The sequence below is a fragment of the Falco cherrug genome, chromosome 6, assembly GCF_023634085.1.
Source record: "Falco cherrug isolate bFalChe1 chromosome 6, bFalChe1.pri, whole genome shotgun sequence".
NCBI lineage: Eukaryota > Metazoa > Chordata > Aves > Falconiformes > Falconidae > Falco > Falco cherrug.
This window is the reverse complement of record NC_073702.1, coordinates 53,014,051-53,036,110: the sequence shown is the minus strand read 5'-3', so window position 1 is coordinate 53,036,110 and position 22,060 is coordinate 53,014,051. Positions and strand designations below refer to the sequence as shown.

General features: G+C 40.2%; 1 protein-coding gene across 1 annotated transcript; it reads right to left on the bottom strand.

Annotated features, from left to right (window-relative positions):
- Positions 1 to 8,146: 8,146 nt before the first annotated feature.
- MTFR2 (mitochondrial fission regulator 2) lies at positions 8,147 to 18,399 on the bottom strand. Its single transcript, XM_055713631.1, has 9 exons — positions 18,264 to 18,399; positions 18,166 to 18,230; positions 17,435 to 17,566; positions 16,957 to 17,061; positions 16,603 to 16,727; positions 14,395 to 14,612; positions 13,017 to 13,317; positions 10,526 to 10,709; positions 8,147 to 8,998 (listed from the first exon to the last, which is right to left on the bottom strand). The coding sequence occupies exons 2-9, from the start codon at positions 18,226 to 18,228 to the stop codon at positions 8,900 to 8,902; spliced, it is 1,227 nt and encodes a 408-aa protein (XP_055569606.1). The 5' UTR covers positions 18,229 to 18,230; positions 18,264 to 18,399; the 3' UTR covers positions 8,147 to 8,899.
- Between the last annotated feature and the right edge of the window lie 3,661 nt (positions 18,400 to 22,060).

Genomic DNA, 22,060 nt, shown 5'->3' with positions numbered 1-22,060 from the left:
AGCATGGGGTAAAAAAACAAAAAAAAACAAACAAAAAAAACCACCCAAAACAAAACAAACAAACAAATTCCCACTGCAGAAGAGGAGATCCTGCTGACAGGACTATTGGGGAAAATAATGAATATCAAAAGAAGGGCCTTTTGATTATTATAATTAGTCATTAGAACTAATTCTCTAAATAAAGAATACATGGAAACTAACATCTAGCGCAATCAAAAATATCTCTCAGCTAAACAGCTAAATTATAGCTAGAGAAAACAGAGTAAAGTTACAATATTACAAATAAAACTACTATTTCAATCTCCTAGGAACAAAATATGGCATTTGAATTTAAAGAAAAAGATCCCTTTAGCAACACAGAAGATTTTAGAAGCTCCATTTTTTGCTAGGATTGCAAGTTCAAATACTTACTGTAGGTGCTTCCATAGACATCTGAGTGAATTAGGATTCATATTCACAATTAAGTGACTTTCAGACATTTCTTTCTAGTTCTGCTAAACACTGGCCAACACCATTTATTTGTAACTTGATTTTGAGATGTCCTAATATAAATTAAATAAAACAGCCGTTTGGGTTAACAACTGTTATCTTATAGAAGATAGCTATTCTATTAATACACATGCACAGATGGACAGGCAAAACATTTGTTTGCTGAATAATTAGAGGTATAAGAAGTACATTGAAAACTGATCATAAATAGAAACTATTTCTGTTGGTGACTGGTATTAAAAAAAGAAAAAAATTCTGAAGAACAAGAATTTGTATGTAATCTGGGCAAGTAATACTGAAATGGACAAAATATTTCCCAAGTTGAAGGACAGCTGTCTTCTTTACCCTTTACCCACAACATAAATTGAGATATTGTTAAAACCATCAAAGCAGTTAAACACTGGGCTCTAAACAAAATGTTTCAAGGTGTAACTATGGAGCATGATGTGCATGTTTATAAACCACTGGAACATTTACAAACAGCAAGAGAGGAAAAGGCTTGTCAAAGACCCTTCCAGATTGTGCCTTTCACATTTGTCAAACTGCAAGAAACAAAAGCAGATTTATACAGATAGAAGCATTAATCCATGTCGTGCTTTGTTTTACATAACTCGGTTACTATTTCTCATAACACATGCATTATTTGTGATGACTTTATAGATTCTTCCTTTTCTTACAAAATCTCTTCCATACTTACTATTCAATCCCTTTCCTTTTTTTGCTATACTGTTTATAGTAACTTCAGCTTTGTACTTCAAAATATTTTGAAAAATAATAACAATTTTCTGTTTTTATACATCAGTGATTTACAGCAGGTATCCTTCTAGCTAAGCTACGTGCTTCCTGTCCAAATCTTTGAAATTAAATTGGACAATTTAAAGTACACCGAGTTTCTCTGAGGGAAGGACCCATATCTACCATTATAGAATTTATCTACTTCCAGTTTCTCAAAGGCAGAACTACATTTGTTCATCCAGGTAGGCACACTTGCTGAGGTACCAGATGGTTCAAATGTGCTTTCATGCAGTAACTTCTTTTTAACATAGTTTTTTTCTCCTGAAGATTAATATTGTCTCTTAATAATCCTTACACTTTGAAAAGAGAAAATCTTGAAGGAGATAGCGACCAAGAAAGTTTGATTATGCCAATACAGGAAGTATTGAGACAAGAGAGGTTGGTGAAATAACAGAATAGAATAGGACTGCAATATATATATATATATTGTACAAAATATATGCTGCTGCATACAAGCAGTAAGGCAAGAAAGGAAAAAAAATTAGTTCATTTATTGAAGAAACACTACAATAGCTTCACTATTAAGTTATACTAATTAACATAAGTACTGCAAAGATATAACCAAATAAAAAGCACATATCAACCTTGTGTAGATTTTATCCATGAACGAAGATTTTCAAAACAGATTTGCAAGGCAAAAGAAAAAAAGTGTAAGCTGTAAAATGAAACTGAGAAAGGATGGCATATCCTTTCAAAACACCTCCAAAGACAGAAATCAGTTCAATATTTTAAAACCTCAAACAAAATCACAAAAGAAAGCTTTTTAGCAGGAGTTTGTGCCTCAATAGTTATTAACTGCCTTGTAAATCTTTTAACTACCATTTAGACTCTACAATGTCAATTACGAAAGTTTACTTTACAGGTATTTAGAAAGAATTTGGTAATTAATCCTAGACTTACACTTCAAAGAAGTTTCAAGAATCCTTTTTCTTACCTGGCAATAGCTGACACATGAGCAGAAGTTTGTAAGATGGCAGGCACTGGCACTGAAAAATAAAGAATATAAAGCAAGACAAAATAAATACATATATACAAAAACCTGCTTGGTTTTACAGTTTTGGTCACTGTCAGTTTTTAAGTTCTAAACGTTTGTCATTCAAACATTAAGAGAAGCAGCAAGCTTTCAAAGCTGGATCAAATTCCTAAAGCAACTGCTGCTTACCTCAATTCTCAAAAAACAAGAACAAATACCAAGACATTCCACTTGAAACTAGCTGCTTCTGTATAGCGGGTAATTTATACTAATTGTCTAGACATTGAGATTATATAATCCCATTTATTTTATAAATATAAATACATTATGTTGAAGAAAAGCATACATTTATCCATCATTTATTTTAAAATCACAAAATAATTATCAAGCTATTCTTCACAAACACCAGTGAAAATATACATAAGATGGATCTTTCACATAGCAGTACATTCTCAATGCCGAATGCATTAAGTATGATGCATATACATGCCTGAGAAAGAGAAAAAAAATAGTTATATTGAGAACAATGATGATCACAAAAAAGACACTCCCCATAACACCTGTGCTCCAGACCCTTCACCAGCCTCATTGCCCTTCTCTGGACACGCTGCAGCACCTCAGTGTCTGTCTTGCAGTGAGGGGCCCAAACCTGAACACAGGATTCAAGGTGTGGCCTCACCAGTGCCAAGTACAGGAGGGGCAATCCCTTCCCTTGTCCTGCTGGCCACACTGCTTCAGATACAAGCCAGGATGCTGTTGGCCTTCTTGGCCACCTGGGCACACTGCTGGCTCATGTTCAGCCGGCTGTCGGCCAGCACCCCCAGGCCCTTTTCTTGCCAGGCAGCTCTCCAGCCACTCTTCCCCACGCCTGTAGCCCTGCGTGGGGTTGTTGTGACCCAGTTGCAGGACCAGGCACTTCTCCTTGTTGAGCCTCACACAATTGGCTTCAGCCCATCAGTCCAGCCTGTCCAGCTCCCTTTGCAGAGCCTTCCTGCCCTCCAGCAGATCAACACTCCCGCCCAACTAGGTCTCATCTGCAAACTTACTGAGGGTGCACTCGATCTCCTTGTCCAGATCATTGACAAAGATATTAAACAGGACTGGCCCCCAGTGCTGAGCCCTGGGGAACACTTCTTGTGACTGGCCACCAGCTGGATGTAACTCCATTCACCGCCAGAGAAAAACCAGTGGCCTGGCCATCCAGCCAGTTTTTCACCCAGTAAAGATTATGCCCGTCCAAGCCATGAGCAGCCAGTTTCTCCAGGAGAATGCTGTAGGAAACGGTATCAAAGGCTTTACTGAAGTCTGAATAGACAACATCCACAGCCTTTCCCTCATCTGCTAAGTGGGTCACCTTGTCCTAGAAGGAAACTAGGTTAGTCAAGCGGGACCTGCCTTTCATATACCCACACTGGCTAGGCCTGATCACCTGGTTGTCTTGTACTTGCCACATGACAGCACCCAAGATGATCTGCTCCATAAGCTTCCCTGGCACCGAGGTCAGGCTGACAGCCCTGTGGTTCCCTGCAACCTCCTTCCTGCCCTTCAGGACTGGTGATAAATGATGGAGAGTTGCTTGACAAGCTCTTCCACCAGCTCCCTCAGTACTCTCAGGTGGATCCCATCCGGCCCCACAGGATTGTGTGTCTAAGTGGCGTAGCACATCACTCACGCATTTTCCCTTTGATTATGGGGGCTTCATCCTGCTCCATGTCCCTGTTTTCCAGTTCAGGGGACTAGGTACCCTGAGAACAACTGGTCTTACTACTAAAGACTGAGGAAAAACCAGCATTAAGTACCTCAGCTGTTTCCTCATCCTTTGTCACTATGTTTCCCCCCTGCATCCAATAAAGGATGAAGATTCTCCTTAGACCTCCATTTGTTGCTAATGTAGTTACAGAAAAAAATATTATTGTCTTTTTATGATAATAGCCACATTAAGCTGTAGTTGGGCTTTGGCCCTTCTAATTTTCTCCCTGCACAATCTCATGACATTTTTGTAGTCTTCCTGAGTTGCCTGCCCCATCTTCCAAACTCTCCTTTCTTCCCCAAGTTCCAGCCAAAGCCCTCTGTTCAGCCAGGCTGGTGGTCTTCCCTGCTGGCTCGTCTTTTGACACATGGGGACAGCCTGCTCCTGCACCTTTAAGACTTCCTTCTTGAAGAATGTCCAGCCTTCCTGGACCCCTTGGCTCTTCAGGACTGCCTCCCAAGGGACTCTTGTCAACCAGGCTTCTGAACAGGCTGAAGTCAGCCCTCCAGAAGTCCAGGGTAGCGATTCTGCTGACTCCCCCTCCTTACTTGTCCAAGAATCTGAGACTCTATCAATATTTTGTGATCACTATAGGCAAGACTGCCTCCAACCACCACATCACCTACAAGTCCTTGTCTGATTGCAAACAACAGGCCCAGCAGAGCACCTTCCCTTAGGCAAACTACTCAAATTTCACACAGACATGCAACAACAATGTTCTGAAGTATCACATACAATTAATTCACAAATTATTCAGACAAACCTGGAAGGTAATACAGATGAAGCCGAAGTCGGCGTCACTATGAAAAACATGCTGCTAGACCACATGGGGATCTGTTCCGAGAACCCGGTACTGGAATCAGGATTACAAACGTCTCCCAGATACCCACAATCACTGGCAAACAGATTTCAGATACAGCAGAAGTGAAATCCGGCTGCAGACCTTACTAACACTGGGACACCAGCTGCAGTCTTGCCTGCAGAACTTTCTTTCCCCAAGGCTTCTGATCAGTAACTCAAAGGCCAACTTGTTTAGCGGGATCCCTTTGTCAATCAGGCTTTTGCAAGAGCCCCATATATAATTTTACTATTTAGTAAGACTAAAGGACAATGTAATAAATTCCTGAAAAGAGGAGGAGACTGAGTGCAGTGAATACTGTTGCATATTCTCATCTGTGCCTTTCCCACAAAACTCTGTACCTACACATACAGAGAGATGACAGATTACATATTAAACATCCCTTACAAGTAGCGAGTATCTGGACAGGTCTGGTATATCACAGGAGCTTGTCAGCAAACAGTGACACTCACAGTTCACATAATTATATTTATTAGTCTCCTTGTAATAGGAAGCTCACTGATAGAGAACTCAAATCTCTTAGAATCTCCTAGGGAACAATCCTTAAGAGTGCTTTTAAACAACTGCATTGTACTTTTCCTTCTAGCCCTGTTTACTCAAAACATTTGAAACATTTATTCTTGTTTCAATTTTATCAGTTGAAAAACTGGATATGCTATACATGTTTCCTAGTCTTTCCAGTGAAAAAACAAAACCAACTTTCATTCCAGAGACCTCCCCAGTGACTCCTGAAGGAATATATCCTGCCCAAAAATTCATCAGGAGAATAAATTTTCCAGACTTCTTCAGTGACAAGAATAAAAAAGCACATCTCACAAGATTGTTCCAGCAGACCAATGCAGCGCTCATGTTCCCAAGTCTCCTTCTCCTCCCCCATATCACTACCCCATCTCTAAGAGATGCATTCACTGAGCAACTCAGTCAGGGACCTTACGGAAACAATATTATTTGTAGGTAAACTGGGCATGGATTCTAGGTGGACATGGATAACCTTAGACAACCTCAAGTTGCTTCTAAGTTGTTGATACAGCTGTTTCAGTCAAAATAAGACAACACAGTCACATTTCCATTAGTTCTGAAAGGAAGAAAAACCTCTGCAATGGGAGCTAAACTTTTCATTACTAAACATTATTAAGTTCTGCAATTTCATGATACTGAAAACTGTCAAGATGTTACCAGATGCCACCCACAGGCTTCTCAAGGTATGCCAGGGCTCAATGCTTGACTTAATCTACATCTGGAACTACATAAAACAAAGTTCTCATAACATGTAGGTGGTACGTAGTTGAAAAAAAATAATGTGGCCCATGACTTACCCTCTTCCCTAAGGAAGCAGATCAGCTACAGAAACTACATTAACACATAATTCATATCAGACTGACACAAAAATCAGAGAGTGCCCAACAACCTGAAGGGTCACACAGCTCATGAAAATTTGCAGATGCTTCTGAAGTCTGACACTAGATCCTTGGTTTAAGAGGTACTAAGAAATTTCTGAGAGAATCCCCTTCCAAGATGAAAAGATGCTTTCATATTCAAAATTCACAGTGCAAAATGCTTCCGTAGGCCAAACTTGCAGTTAAATTCCAAACTCTGGAGAGAACAGGAAAAAAACATATGAAAGGAGTCCAAAACTATAGCTCTTCCTGAAGACAAGAAACAGCTGGTCACATAAAGCAATTGAAGTAGGAGAGAAAAATGACTACTGTATTCAGGGCTTTGCAGATTAATAGTCTCTCAACAGCAAGAATTCCACCTTCCCGTTTGTCAGTCACAACAGAAAAGCCACAAACCCCCGTGATCCCCTGGATTTACAAATGCTGATACAACACAGGAGATAACTTGCTCCACCTCGTCATACTGCAGATACTGAGCAAAAGGAAGCCGATGCATAGGCTTTACACTCACCAGGATTCATCTGCCTTCATATCCTCTTCTGCTGGCACAGCACAGACTTCCTTCACTGCTGCTCCAGTATATCAGGAACCAGAGCAGCAGACAAGACAATAGGGAGCCTTGACAGAAGAGGGTAAGATTCCCAAGTACAAAGCCAAGCTGACTATTCTGTATGGAGTTCATAGCAGTTGTCAAGTTTAGGTAGAGAATTCAACAAAAGCATATTTTGAAAGCGGAAAGAAAGGGAAGGTCGAACTGTTAAGTTATGGACTGAGAGAGGAAAGGGAGAATAGTGATTATTGAACTTTATCACAAATTCAGAAAACATCTAGAAGACATAATTTTAGAAGCACAAAATAGCAAGTCACTTAAGCTCCATTTTTAGTCAAAAGATAGCTTTTAAAATTAAAACAGAAGTACAGGATTTGCACAGTAATTTCTTACAACTGTGCAAATAAGACTCGGCATTAAGAGGGAATCTAGCTGACAGCGTACTCTCTGTAAGTGAGCAGGGAAAGAGAAGACAGGATATATATAAGGAAAACATGCAACAGTCTAATTGACAGGATTTTTTATACATGTCCTGGTTTCAGCTGGGATAGAGTTAATTTTCTTCTCAGTAGCTGGTACAATCCTCTGTTTTGGATTTAGTATGAGAATAATGCTGATAACACACTGATGGGTTTAGTTGTTGCCAAGTAATGTTTATACCAAGTCAAGGACTTTTCAGTTTCTCAGGCCCTGCCTCCGAGAAGGCTGGAGGGGCGCAAGAAATTGAGGCAGGACACAGCCAGGACAGCTGGCCTGAACTAGCCAAAGGGATATTCCATACAATAGGACATCATGTTCAGTATATAAACTAGGGGAACTGGCCAGGGGTGATCACTGCTCCAGGGCTGGCTGGGCATCAGTCAGCAGGTGGTGAGCAATTCTATTGTGCATCAGTTGTGTTCTGGTTTCTTTTCTTTTGGGTTTTATTTCTATCTCCTTTTCAATACCATTAATATTATTAGATTTTATTTCAATTATTAAACTGTTCTTACCTCAAACCATGAATTTTTATCTTTTTTCCAATTCTCCTCCCCATTCCACTGTGGGGGTAGGGGAGCAAGCAAGCAGCCGAGTGGTACTTCGTTGCCAGATGAGGTCAAAGCATGACAACACATCAGGGTCAAAAGATTAAGTGAAGGCAGCTATTGTAAGCAGTGGATCATAAAAAATTTGTCACTAAGGGACTCCTCCATCAAGTACTCTGGCAAGCAAAATGTAAGCTTTATTTTAATTAATTTAAATAACACAATTTAAGAAGCTGTCTAATATGGTCAGTTCTTAGGGTACAAAAAAAAGTTAGTTTGCAACACAAAATGCCACCACCACACACATCTGGTGATATAAAGGAAATTTTATTTTATAAACTCTTGTGAACAAAACAGACTTCAAATGGAGAAGCCAAGGAGGGAGTTGATGTTTGTTTACTTGTGGAATTTAGACTATGTACTAGCAGATCTCTCTACGAGCTCTTTTATTAATCTCAGAACAACTCCCCCGCGTTAACAGGCATTTAACAGACAGCCTGCAGTTTACTTACAGCAGAACAAAGTTTCAAACACATAAAAGTTCACCTACTGACCTGAAATAAATTACAATACTGTTTGCAAATGGAACACAGACTTGCATCAGCAAACTGCAGAGAAAACTGAGGGAACTATACCATTCTAATGAAAACAGTATTAGCTACCATTATATACAGTCAGTTTACATATAACACACTAACAAAAAGTTTATGCTTCCTCATTATTTACACTGGAGCACACAGAGTGCATGCCTCAGCTGCCACACCAATAATTATTTTTCTTTCACATACACTTCTTTCTTGCATTTCCCAGGTTTCAAACACACTGTTCCATATCATTAAAGGTTCCTTTTGGTTCTGTGCTTCTCATAAAAGCATCACACTCACAAGTTTGTCTGCTGGAAAACTAAGGAGAAGAAAGAGGCCATTTTGCAAACCAAACAACACCCAAACTTCAATAGCATAGGAGAGATGTTCTAGAACACATTACAGCACCTTACAGCAGTTTCCGAGTGGACCTGCCACTTACACACGCGATGAAGTTTCCTCAGAAGCCTCCATCAGTTAAATATGAGCTCTCACTTTCCACGTCGGTACCTGTTTAACTTCATCAGTTCTTGTAAGTCTAGATTTTGCATTTGGTTTCAGACTGCAACGTCCAACCTGCGGAACAGGGATGCAGTTAAACAAAATTATACCCAAGACAACTGAATTGTTTACAATAAAAACAGTTTGGAAGACTTGTCATGCTTCTTTAACATAGGATGAATAAAATAGAAAGCCTGTGGAATTGCTTTAAGTACATTTATTGCTCAAAACACTCAAGGGTAAACAATTAGAGGCTTGATTACAAGCTCATGAAATTATTCTGCTTTAACTAGAAACAGACCACCTTTCTGTATCTACTCCTGCATATGCTAGCCTTAAGCAGTCTCGCTTCCAGGACTTTGTAATTCAGCTGTTAGATCCTGGAACAACAGTTACTCCATAAACAAGCTGTTCTAGGATCTAACTTTGATCTTTGTATCTACGATCAGGTATGTCAGCTATGCAATGCAATGGTCTGCAGCATCCAAAATGCAAGCCTGGCTATTTTTAAGTTTCTAATTTTTCCTTTAGGGGAAGAAAAAAAAAAAATAGTCAACAGGGAAATTTACTAAGACTGCATGAGAACTGTTGGCTCACTAGTCTGCCAAATATATCCTACATTTTGCCTGCAAAATCCTCACGCAGCTGAAAAAAAAAAAAAATTACAGCTAGAAATAGAAACATGCACCTTAGTTTTCAGCCAAGCAGCCAGCCATGCATATAAGCAGCAGACTTCAAAAAAACATCTGGATTTCCATGTTTTGTGTTATCATTAGGCTGACAAATGCCACAACCCAAAGCTTTATCTCACTCTTAAGATAAAAAGATAGAATTGCTAAGCAGAGAAGCACAGTTTAAGTTACTGCCACCTATTTCTATCCATCTCATCTAAGTAGTTCTGATGTTTATGGAAAACTCTAACAAATAACCAACAACGCTGCTGAACTGTGTATGTTGGAGTAGCATGCACAGGCTGCTCTACAGAAACCAGCGCTCGGAATCACCTTAGTCCAATGGCTCTGTCTACCGCACTTTTCTGGTTCATAGCAAAAACTGTATTTTTCATGGGCTTTGCAACAGCATTCAGAATTGCATCTCATTCTGGATAAAGATGCAAACTGTGTGGAAATAATGCTACCTCAGAGAAAAACATTATAGCCAATGCTTTCATTTGCATTTCTGAATACATAGCATGTGTTAGTCAGACCTCTCTGTACCTTCGTAGCATCTTTTATATATAAAATTAGTCAATAAGTAGTTCCTATTGCTAACTGGACACACACTTCCCATGCATGGATGCCTCTGCCAATTACCATCAAGCAAATATCCATAGCTCAATCAACTACGAGCTGAATTTTTGAAGACAGTCTTCCAAGTTTTTCCTCTTGGCACGTCTAGAAGTGTAATTACCAGTCTAAATCCACCCAAAATAATTAACCTTTGAGATTCTCTGCCTTGATTATACTTGAAAAAAGCAACTAGCAAGGCTAATGGTTTAAAAACATGGTAGAGATGTTATCGAGTTGTGAAAATTCTGCAGCTATCCACGAGAACTGCAGTCACTTTGAGACTATAAAACCACATTCTCATATAAGAACATACCAGTGGGATCTCTGGACTAGAAAATGGGGAGCTATCAAAAGATTGATTTTCTTTGTCCAGGGAATCGTCTTCATAATTTTTATGTGCAAATTTCTGCTGTAGTGCATGAGTTAGTACAGCAACTGGATCCCAGTCTGAACTTTGCCTCTTTTTGGGTCTAGAAAGTGGAGTACCTCCAGGTGACCTAGAAAAAGAGAAAATTATTGTCTCCTGCCCCCAGTTCTGTACTGAGTGACTTCTGCATACCCCCTTATCCTATAAAACCCTGATTACACAAATAGTGCTGCTGTTACTTTACAGCAATTCACCAGACAGGACTAATAGAAGTACACCCAACAACTTTGTCAGACAGATTCTTAGCTTGAAAATACAACTTGGTGCTGTACCATAAAGAAAAATGGCAATAAATCAACACAAAGTATGGAAGTATTGCAAATAAATAATGAGGAAAAAACATCAAAATATGCAGTTTTCATAGCAGGTCTCATTTATAAGTTATATTAAGTTAGTGAGAATCTCCCATAACCATGATGAACATAATTTGATTAAAACCATCAAATTTGGAACAATATGTCTTTCTATGGTCTCATGAGCAAGAACAAACTTACAAAATTCTTCAGAGCAATTATATTTGAAGAAAATCACCACTTCATTTAAGTCAAATATGCAGCCAGGTGACCACAAAGCCCCATTTATAAACCACACAACTCAATTTTCATTATAAGACAAAAAATTATCATCAGATTTGGCACAAAGGCTTCAAAGACAGTTCTTTCCCCTCCAAGTGAGCAGCCGAGCACCCAAATATGAAAATTTTATAAGCAAAATTTAAGAAGTAGTTTTTAATTTGATAACAATTTTTCTAAATTAAAACACAAATCAAAAGATAGCAGATACGTCAGATCAAAACAGCACCCGCACCCCAAAACCCATCATAAATACGGAACTTGGTAACTAGCCCCAGAAAATAAATCATAAGAAAAACTTCCTAACCCTTTAGATATTAGAAAAAGAAAAAAAAAACCCTAGACTTCTGATAGTGAAGTGCTATCTCCAGGCCAGTGAATTGTACCTATTAATGCACACTGACAGCACCAAGTTCAAAGTCTGGCAGTTACAGCAGATATCATTTAACACGAAACCTGAAAGGATTGAGTTCACCCTTCCTATAAAATCAAGCTGTTAGAGCACTTGCCTAATGTGTAAGCTGGTGCTTGGGTGGTAGAAACTGAGATACTCAGGCTCTCAGCTTCTGAGAGCAGAGGTCTCCCCTTCACAGTGCACACATTAAACTACTGTCAGACTGCTGCCTGAAAAATTATAGCAATTTTAATCATCATTACTCCCTCCAACAACATAAATCCATTATTCAGTTAAATCCTACCTTCAGAATACAGGTAGATGCCTAAATCCAGAAAGCATTTTTGGACACACACTTACCATGTCCTACTAATCACGCCCCTGCTTAACATAATGGTTGTTAAAACTGTCAACCTGAACATTGCACTTTCTTAACTCACTACACATGGAATTATATAAAAGAAAACACATATAAGGAAATACACAATTTACCTAGGTGCACTTTATATTTGCTTTATTTACTGCAAAAATGTCATTAAAAATGTAAAGATATGCTTTAGAGTTGCACATAGATAATTTGCCCAAGACTTGCACTAGGTATTTTCAGGGATAAAGCTCACAGTTAAGAAAATGCTGAAAAAAGAATGATTTAAGGTTTGGTAAGTGACATTCTTCCCACATTAAGAGCTCCAAATATTCATTATAGACTCAAATGTTCTTATATAATTTTGCAACTCAAGAAGTTCAGAAAGATATCTGACAACCTCTATTACACCTGGCACAGCAGAGCAACACTGTCCAAAGTGTACCAAAGAGGTACTGCAGTCTTCAGTAATGCATTTTTGTAACATTTCAGCTGTGCTTACCATCAAAACAATAGAGCAGTAAAAATATTTACAATCTAACTGCACTATTGAAATACAAATTTACAAAACGTTTTCAATAAGACACAGCATGTATTTTCTTTAATACCTCAAAGCTAGGACCAGGATATTTTGGGTATACTAACAGTAGTTTTCCAATGTTTCCCCAAGGATTTGTCCTTTCACAGTAAATCCAAAAAGTTTATTTGTTCAGATCAAATTCCTGTGATGTGTACCCAATTTTGTAACCAATCTGCCGACAGCAACATACTCACCTCCCCACACCAACCTGAGATTTGTATACCAAAGCAACAGACTAGTTTATGAGTATCACATGCTGTGTTATTTTGCACATTTTAAATGTATCTAAAAGCCATGTCAGAAATATCTCACACACCAAGCTGTGAGCTTAGAAATTGCCAACTTAAGCTTGTCAGCAGTAGCTGGTCACTAAATGTTGTTTCACATTGGTGCTCTCCAGTGCTACTTCAGAGCCGCAGTGCTCACAGAATCACGGCTTACTCAGATACACATTCAATTCAACCTACCTCTCAGTAGCTCGCAACTGAACTTTGTTTAGGTCTTTCAAAACATCCATCATACTAGGAACGTTCTTTGCCCTCTGGTGATCAGCACTATCAGCTGTAGTTGAACCACCGTTCCTTGCAGCATGACGTTGCTTTATAAGTTCAACTGCCGAATTACTAGCATCGACACCAGATGGTACACCAGAAGGAAGTGGAGGGGGTGAGGGAATTACAAAGTGATTGTGAGAGATGGACAATGGTGTAGAAGTCATGGCTGGCACTGGGTAAAATCCATCTGGAGTGCTGAATGTTTTAAAGGCTTCTGGATGCAGTTATAAAAGAAAAATAATAATTTTATTTTTAGTCAGTATACCTTCACAATTAACAATATTAAGCAACATGTAGTATTACTCAAATTTCGTCAAGACAAGACATCTCTTAAAGCACTTTCTTACACATCTCATACATTATATCACAGAAGAATTATATTCAAAACAAAGAAAAACTTAACCACACAAAATAATGAATCTGAGGTGTCTTGTGCTGCTCTGATTTTACCCATTTGTGTCTTCAATTTAAGCACTAGATAAATCTGTGGAGCAGCACTCCAACAGCAAAGCAGCCTGCTACTACTTACAGTTCATTCTCAACGGTCTGAACGCTAGAATAATCCACATGAAGCAAAAGCAAAGATAACCACAAAACACATAAAATAGACTACAATACTGAGTGCAATGGAGAAGAGACAAAATAAGAGCCAATAGAACCGCTAACTGAATCACAAAGGTGCCTCACAATGCCACACAAAAGTAACTGCCTCGCACCAGTCCAAGTATTTCTACAACCACAACCACAGCTGGGTCAGTCTGCAAGGCAATCAAAAACCTCAAAACTTTGGTGGGGGGGTGGGGGTTAAGAAGTTGCTCACATTGGAGACCAGCTATCTTTGATACTCTAGTGACATATCTATTTGCAGCACTTTTTTGTCAAAGCTCAAACCTGACTTAGAATACTTTTTCTATCCACGATTTTGATAACTTGTCAGAAACAGTACAAAACCCTAAAGAGATAACTAATAGTCTGCAATTTTTTTAAACAGTAATCGGTAGCCTATGGATAGCGCCGTTACTACGCTCCTTCACAAACAGGGAAATGAGCATAAAGATCGCTTAGGATCAACTGCATTTGAAATTGACAAACAGGCCACAAAACAGATGGGGGGAATGGGGAAAGAGTAGCACCAAATACTGAAACGAGAAACAAAACACTATATTCTGTAAATTTAGTTGACATAACTTCAGTCAGAGAAGTTAAAAGATGTTCTCTATCAGACATGGCAAACTGTGAACAGGAACTCTAAAGGAAAAAAACTGGTTTGCTTCAAACCAGAAGGGCTTACTTGATGGAATGCCTCCCAATGTCTGTGCTGAAACAATCGCAGCAATCTGAGCACGAAGAAAGGTTAGCTCACGTTCAAGTGCAGAAATTTTCTGGAGTGCTGCTTGATCAACAAGACTGTCTTTTTGTGTACTGTTTTTTGGAGCACTCTGTACTGAGTCCGTAGATGGACATACGTCACGCTGAGCTGTACTTTCTTCTTTTCTCCATAATTCAGTTCTAGAAAGCAACAAAAGACACAGTTTCAAAAGGCTCAGCCAACAATGGAATTCTCAAAACTTACTGTTCAAGCAAGTTATCATCATCCAGCAAGACATAAATTTGCAAACCATTTAAGAAAACTTTACACTTTAACTACTCATAACCTTAAAAATATTTTAAGTCTCCCTTTGCTCCAGTATGATGCAGATCCTTAAATAGTCATCATAAAAAAAAAGTCAGATAATTTACTCAGAGATAATTATAGGTAGGATAATAACATCAGATTGTTATTATTCAATAACTATTAGACTGACACCATAAAGATGTCTCTCCTCTCTACTTGAAACAGTGGATATGAAAGGCAAGAGAGTCAAAGAATAATGATCTCTCAATTAGGCTTCACAAATTTTGGTCACTTATCGAGCTCTGCAAGATGAACATTGCAAGCAGCAAAGAGGATGCAACCTCCCAGAAAATATCCTGAGGAATAATAATGAATTTTAATACACACTTACAGAGTAAGAACCTAATCTTCTGTAAGTTACATATGAACACAGACTGCATTAGAAATTGAGCTACAAGTCTCAGGTTTTAATTTTAGAAATTGTTTCATGTCTATGCCAGCAGAAATAACCTTATAATACAGAATGAGTGTAAACTCAAACTGTCATACATTCATCATGAAACAAAGAATAAAATTTACTTCATTTAATCAAGATGCAGTAAGTTTTGATTGAAACTTTTCCCTTATATTAATCATCCTTTTACTTCAAATCAGACCTGCAGCATTGCTTTCCAATTTGCCAAAACCCCTTGCTATTCACACTGGCTCAGAAGGAGAAGGTATCAGTTGCAATACTTGTTCTTGAAAAACATTCCGCAGAGCCAGGAGAGGAGGAGGAGGAGGAGAAAGAAAGAATAGAAACAATGAAAGAATGAACTTTCATGGATCTGTGAATCAGACTGGCTAAAGAATAGCACAAGCAAGACAAAACCAGGCCGCAGTTCCTTTTAACAATATTTTTATTCTTCCAGTATTTTACAGCTGTTGCAAAAAAAGCTCAGCAATTCAACAGTAACAACTCATGAAGCATTAGACAAAACACAACTACAACTTCTCTAATAAAAAGTGCATAACTTGAACTCATCCATATCTTGTAGTTTCATTACCAGCACGCAGCACAAAGATCACAGATAAATACAGTACAATATGAAGCAAAATTACATTGTCCAATACAGATGTAGTATAAGACAATACAAGTGTCCAAATTTTAATCTTGGTTCTGGCTCTCTGACTTATCCTCTGAGTTTCAACTGATACTTTAGAGGAACAGTAAGACAGCTTTCTACTTCTCGGGGTGGGGGGGTGGGGAAGACAAGACTTGTATACTATTTGTGTCTGCAAGTTTCGGGATCATTTGTTATTTCACAGTACTTGTAATATTTTATAACTTGAAAAGTTAGAAAAAAAATCATATAAACTATATTCAACAAAAGCTTAAAGAAATTACGTCTTTCTTTCCTTCAAAGCAACCATCAACATTTACACGCACAGCACTGTAGCAATCAAAAGTCAAAAGGAGACAGATGTTTTTTCTTGTTTTCCCCTTTATAAAGTTTATCAAAATAGTTGCAAACTAAAAGGATAAAGATAAGCATAATCTTATGGTATGTTGCAATACCCAAGCTTCCCTTAAACTCCTGCTCTCACAAAAGACTTTGTGAGTGAAACCAAATCAAAATACCAGTAATGCATCTGACATGCCATTAGGAAAAGAGGGGACTCAATTTCAGAAATCTTTCAGTTAAGAATACATTACATAACAAGAATTTCCAGGTGAAGAGGAACTGCCCCCCAGAAAAACCAAAATGCCTCCAGGCTTGGTTTAGCTGGAACGCTGAAAGGGCTAAGAAAAAAGAAAAAAACAAACACAAACCACACACCACACACCAAAAAGAACAGAACACGTAAGTTACTTCTATTAGCCCTTTTTATACTTTCACTTACCTAAGTCTAGTAAACGCTTGTCCCTCACCATTTGCCACCCACAGGACATCAGCAAGCGATGGAGCTACAAGACCTGGAGCTGTGCTTTGTTCATCATAACCCAATGGACTTGGCTCTTGAACAAGCTAAAAACAAACAACAAAGTATAAAAAGAAACCAAATTCAGCACATACTGAAAGCTCTGCCTCAGCAAAAGGAATTTTTATATAGTGCTGTAAGCAAGTTGACAAAAGTAAGTGTAAGGGATGCAATGCACAAGTTACACAAGCTAAAAAGAACAGCAAAGCTACTGGTAAATCAAGAACCTAAAAAATTTAAATAGTTGAAACATATGTACAACAATAAATCACTTACTTGAAAACAAGGTCTTGGGTAGGGCTCTAAGGAAAGAATTGTCCCAAGTCTACGAACAACACTTCGAGTAGATCCGTATTTCTTCTTTTGGCAAACAGATATGGCCTAAAAATCAGAACACCTTTTAATCTGAGAAGCAAAATCAAAGCCCCCAGTTCTTATAATCAAATTTATTAAAATAATGTTATATGTAATTAAATATAACGCAATTAGGTTAACCTAACTTTTCAATGCTCTTCTCAAGCTGAAAGCCTAAAGAAGCCTACACTGGTTTTAACAAACTGTTCCCAAAACCGTGCCAAGATACAGCCTGTACCCAGAATATTTTAGACTGGCACAAAGGCTAACAAAGAATGTAGCAGCTACATCACGTAGCTAATGATATCCTGAGACAGTGCACGTTTAAGTAACCGTATGCATCTATGTAAGTCTTGAGGGGAAAAAAAAAAAGTAAAGAAGTGAAATAAGTTTAACATACCTTGACCTGATACTTCCTTACGACTGCGTGTAACTGCTGGAAACGCCTCCTCGATGTGGCTGCTGAGGGAAGGCACGTCCTGATTGCACGGCTGATGCTGCCGCCAAACACGCCGCTTTCCAAAAATACGGCCTGTTAAAAACACCAAGAGCTCCCGACAATGAAACCAGAAGATAAACCGGATAGCTCAGTCAAACTAGCACTCCCAGAGATACTTCAGTGGTCTCACGTAAATAAACGAGGGAGTTCCTCAGGACCGCCAGCTGCGGCAGCGCCCCGCTGACACCCGTCACTAACGGGCCGCCCCCGAACGGCAGCTCACGCATCCCCCCGGCACCGCGCGGGTTAACCTCTCCGGCTGCCCACTCCGCACTTCTCCCAGGTCTCTGAAAGCACAGGATCAACCGCCGCTCGGGAATCGTTACGCAGCCTCTCACTTAAAGCAGTACGGCACCAACAGCCGGCGCCACGGATTTTTCTCCCCCCTCTATTTTCTGGGCAAGGAGCCCCCGGCCCCGCGCAATCCCACCCGAGGGCCGCGTGTCCGATCGGCCCGACCCAGCTCCCGTGGCACCGGCACGCTCAGCCGCGCGCGAGGCGCACGCGCTGTCCCACCGCAAGCACGCGGTGCCGGCCCCTCCCCCCCCCGCCGCGGCCAGGCCGCCCCGCGCCGGCGGGTCTGCAGGCGCCACCCGGCGGGAGACGGCGCCCCGCCGGCCCCCGGCCCTCACCTGCTCGGACGGCCAGCCGAAGTACTGCAGCACCCGCCGCAGGAGGTCCAGCACCAGCGCCATGGCCGCCGCGCCCGCGGCGGGGCGGAAGGGATGTGTCACCGCCCCAGCAGGCCGGCTTCTCACCGGTGGGAGCCGCTGCCCTCGCCCCTCCGCGGGCCGCGCTGGCGGGCGGAGAGCGCCCGCACGCCACCCCGAGCCCGCCTCAGCCCGCGGCCAACGGGCGCAGCAGCCGCCCCCCGCCCATCCGCAGCACCCCGGCAGGCAGCACCAATCAGGGGCAGAGGCGGGCCAGAAAGCCGACCCGGCCAATAGGAAGGAGGCAGCGCTTAGCGCAGAGCCAGTAAGGGGGCGAGGGCGACAGCGCTCGCGTGGGGTGTCGGGAGAGGAGCACGTTTGAACGCCGCCCTACGCGGGGCCCGGGCCGGGGCCTCTGCCGTGGGTTCAGGGGGGCTCAGTGAGAGCGGCCGGGAGGGGAGCAAATACCGCACGGTGGCAGTTTGATACACCAGAACGATGCAAGTTACTCCGGTCATGAGAAAATGTAACTTCAGCATATGCGACAGCGCAACACAGCACACATCAGCAGAAGAAACAGATTAGGGGCAACAGGACGTAACTGAATTCGTGTTAAGGAGCTAAACTGAAACAAGATGTTTTAGGTCCTCTACACAGTAAACTTTTAACGAGCTCGTTCCTAAGACACTATAGCAGCAGGGCTTCAGCATCCTCAGAACACCAACTACGTGACAATGTCTGACCCAGCTCAGCTGACTTCAAAATAAGAAATGTGGCTCCAGACACCAGACATGCTCTTCCATCTTGCTTGTCAAGATTCCTGCTGTTTTGCTTAAGAAACTTTGAAAACTTCAAGAAAGCCAGTAGTTTAGCAAAATAAAGGTAGTGCTTCTACTCAAGAGAAGAAATGTGACCTTTTTCCTCCAGCTACACAGTTGGTGTTACCTGCTCAGAACTCTGAACTCTTTCAAAGATCTGTACTGTTCCCAGTAACACCAATTTCACCAAAGCTTTCAAGAAATTAATATAAATTAAGATTTTTTTCTTTATTCACATGTACAGGTGGTGCCTCGGCATCACTTCCTAAACAAAAGAAAATCTTTTAACTGCAACAACTTGGTTGCAATGCAACTGTTACTGCCTTTTCTTGCAGTTACTATTATCCATAACTTGTTACCTGGATTGATTCTCTAAGACCAAACGCAAAGGAGGAACAGTACTTGGCAACACAAACTATAACAGCAAAAAGCTGGTTTAGGGGCCAAGGAGGATTTAAGCTTGATGAGATGAAGGGTAGGACTTTTTAAATGGATATTCTGAAAACCTGTACTACAGTACCTGCCTTAACAAAATTTACTTCTCATGCACTCCTCCAACACTCTCTTGCTAAAGAAGGGGAAACGTTGGCACAATCAACTGGGAACAACTGCAGATAGTTCTACCACAAAGCTAGGAAGAGGCAGGGTCTCAAAAGCAACAGCAAAACTGAGGCAATTTGGTTTGACTGCACCACCCCCCGTAACAACTGCCAGCTGGGAACTCATACAGAAATGCTTTAAGTCCACACACACACACACTGAACATACAGATGGGACCTGCAGTCCCTTGTGAAAGGCCAGTTTTAAGAAACAAGAACTGACACAGGGCTTAAGACTTAATGCTGCCTCTGGAGGCAAATCAAAGCCAAGGAACAGCTCTTTTTCAGAAGCCCCGGCACAGCAGAAATAATGCAGGAAAGCTTTAAGCCCATGTAGCAGCCCACTGTTAAGAGTAATGCTACTGATCTTTCCTGGGAAGTATGAGGATGTGAGTGAGTACACAGAGTCTCGACTAACAGTATACCGACTGAGTTCTGAGTATTTTTAGTTGGTTTTGGTTTGTTTGGGTGTTTGTTTGGGGTTTGTTGTTTGGGTTTTTTTGGGGTTGTGTTGGTTTTTTGGTTTTTTTTGGGGGGGGGGGGGGGGGCAGTTGTCTAGTGAACTAGATGTCTGATTTTCTTTGAACTGCAGGAGTAACTTCGAAGTTCATAAGCACACCACACAGCAGATCTAACCTACAGACAGGTCTGCAGGATCAAATATCATTATCAATGCAATCTCTACTAGATTTCCTCGGACATACAACTGAAGCAGAAAACTCAAATCTGCTTCATCACACAAGAACTATCTTGCCTTATGACTCACAAACCACACCAAATCCACTTTCAACTTAACCTTAGATATGTGTCATCTAGGTCATGATAGCTAAAGTATATCTTGGTCATATTTGTTAGTTTCAGACCAATGTTACATTTCACTTCATTAGGATGGACTTTGACACTGCTGCCAAGTTTGGTTTGTTCCTTTTCTTGCTTATTCTGATTTAATATACACAAAGTCTGTGTGAGCTTTACTAAAAGGTCAAGGAATGATCAGTTTACATTTCAAACCACTATTAAAAGATGTGCTGTACATGTAAAAGCAGATATTGCAACAACAGAATAGTTTGCCTAAACTTCCTAAAACATAAAGCAGGAATGACCCTTTAGTAACTACTATTGGACGGGAAGTATTATTCCTATTTCCCCTTTCCACACAGATGCTGGCAGAGTCATACGATCCAAAACAGTTTCTTAACTACAGTTAAGTTACGATTACAGTACTACGTTTTTCTGCCTTCCACTGTCTAATTTGAATGTAGGCAGCACTACTCCCTAACAGTAAAGACAGGAAGAGGGATATGTTACATATGTTATTTAATACAAAAACACCTCTACCAAAGCAAAGCTTTCCTTTTTTTTTTTTTTTTTTTTTGAAAGACAGTATGTCATTCCAAACAGCAAACTAAGAACTACATTTTTAACTCCATATAACATTTACTGTATCTAGCAGTTTGAGAAAGGAAATTTAAGTAGTGTTGTTGTATTAGAATGTCCTTGTTCTGGTAATTCAAGTCATTACTGTTATCCTTAACACTCTGTAGGTCAAAAGTATATCTAACACTATACTAAGTTTGTGGGTTTGCTGGTTTTGTTTTTTTTAAAAAAATAAGCAAAAAAACTGGAGACCAACTTCTGCACTTTGGCTACTTAAATACCAGAAGCATGACTATTTAGAAATCAGTGTCAAAAGTTGAGACTCATTTCTCACATCTTTTGCTAACTTTTACCACTGAGTCAGAACTTCAAATCTGCACATTCTGTAAAGTGGAATACTGAACAAAGGTACTATCAGGGCACTAACGGAATTCACACTTCATAGAAATGTTTAGTACACCTGAAGTACATTTTCAGAGATTTTTGTTGGTTTTTTTTATTATTATTTTGTTTCTCCACACACCCCCATCCCCACCCCCAATTTCATGTAAGGCTGTAAATGTAACAGAAGATTTAAAGACTTAAGATACCTGGAGAGGTAAGTCCACATAAAAAAAAAACCAAAAAAACCCCACCAAACTAAAGAGGCAGTTTTAACAAACTGGAACAAAAAACAGCTAAAAAAGAAGCTAGACTGATACTGCCACCGATTTCTTAACTAAAGTGTTCTGTTGATGATTAAGCTATCAACAGAAAGCTGAAACTAATTGCTAGTGACACTGAAAATGCCACTCGTACTCTGTAATTCACAGACAGTACTTTTCTCACAGGGAGTTTAACATCTATGTTTATAAAACCTTAAAACTTGTACTAAGTTACCCTTGACAAGAGAAGCATCTTTTAATGACAAAGCACATTACTAGGTACCCATAATACATGACTGATCTGCTCTAGACACAAGCTAAGGAATTAAGCCAGTTGTATTAGTGCAGACCTACCTATAGAGAGGGAGCAGGGTGGTGGTCGTGGGGCGGGGCAGGGACTCCAGTTTTCTGGTATGTTTAGAAGTTTCTAGCAGCAGTG

Excerpts from the sequence above, each read along its gene's own strand:
- MTFR2 (XM_055713631.1), bottom strand. The coding sequence starts at position 18,228 with ATGGCGCTGGTGCTGGACCTCCTGCGGCGGGTGCTGCAGTACTTCGGC. Across the intron at positions 13,318-14,394 it reads ATTGGGAGGCATTCCATCAA|AAGCCTTTAAAACATTCAGC; the intron begins GTAAGCCCTTCT and ends AACTGCATCCAG. Across the intron at positions 10,710-13,016 it reads CAGTTGCGAGCTACTGAGAG|GTCACCTGGAGGTACTCCAC; the intron begins GTAGGTTGAATT and ends CTCTTTTTCTAG.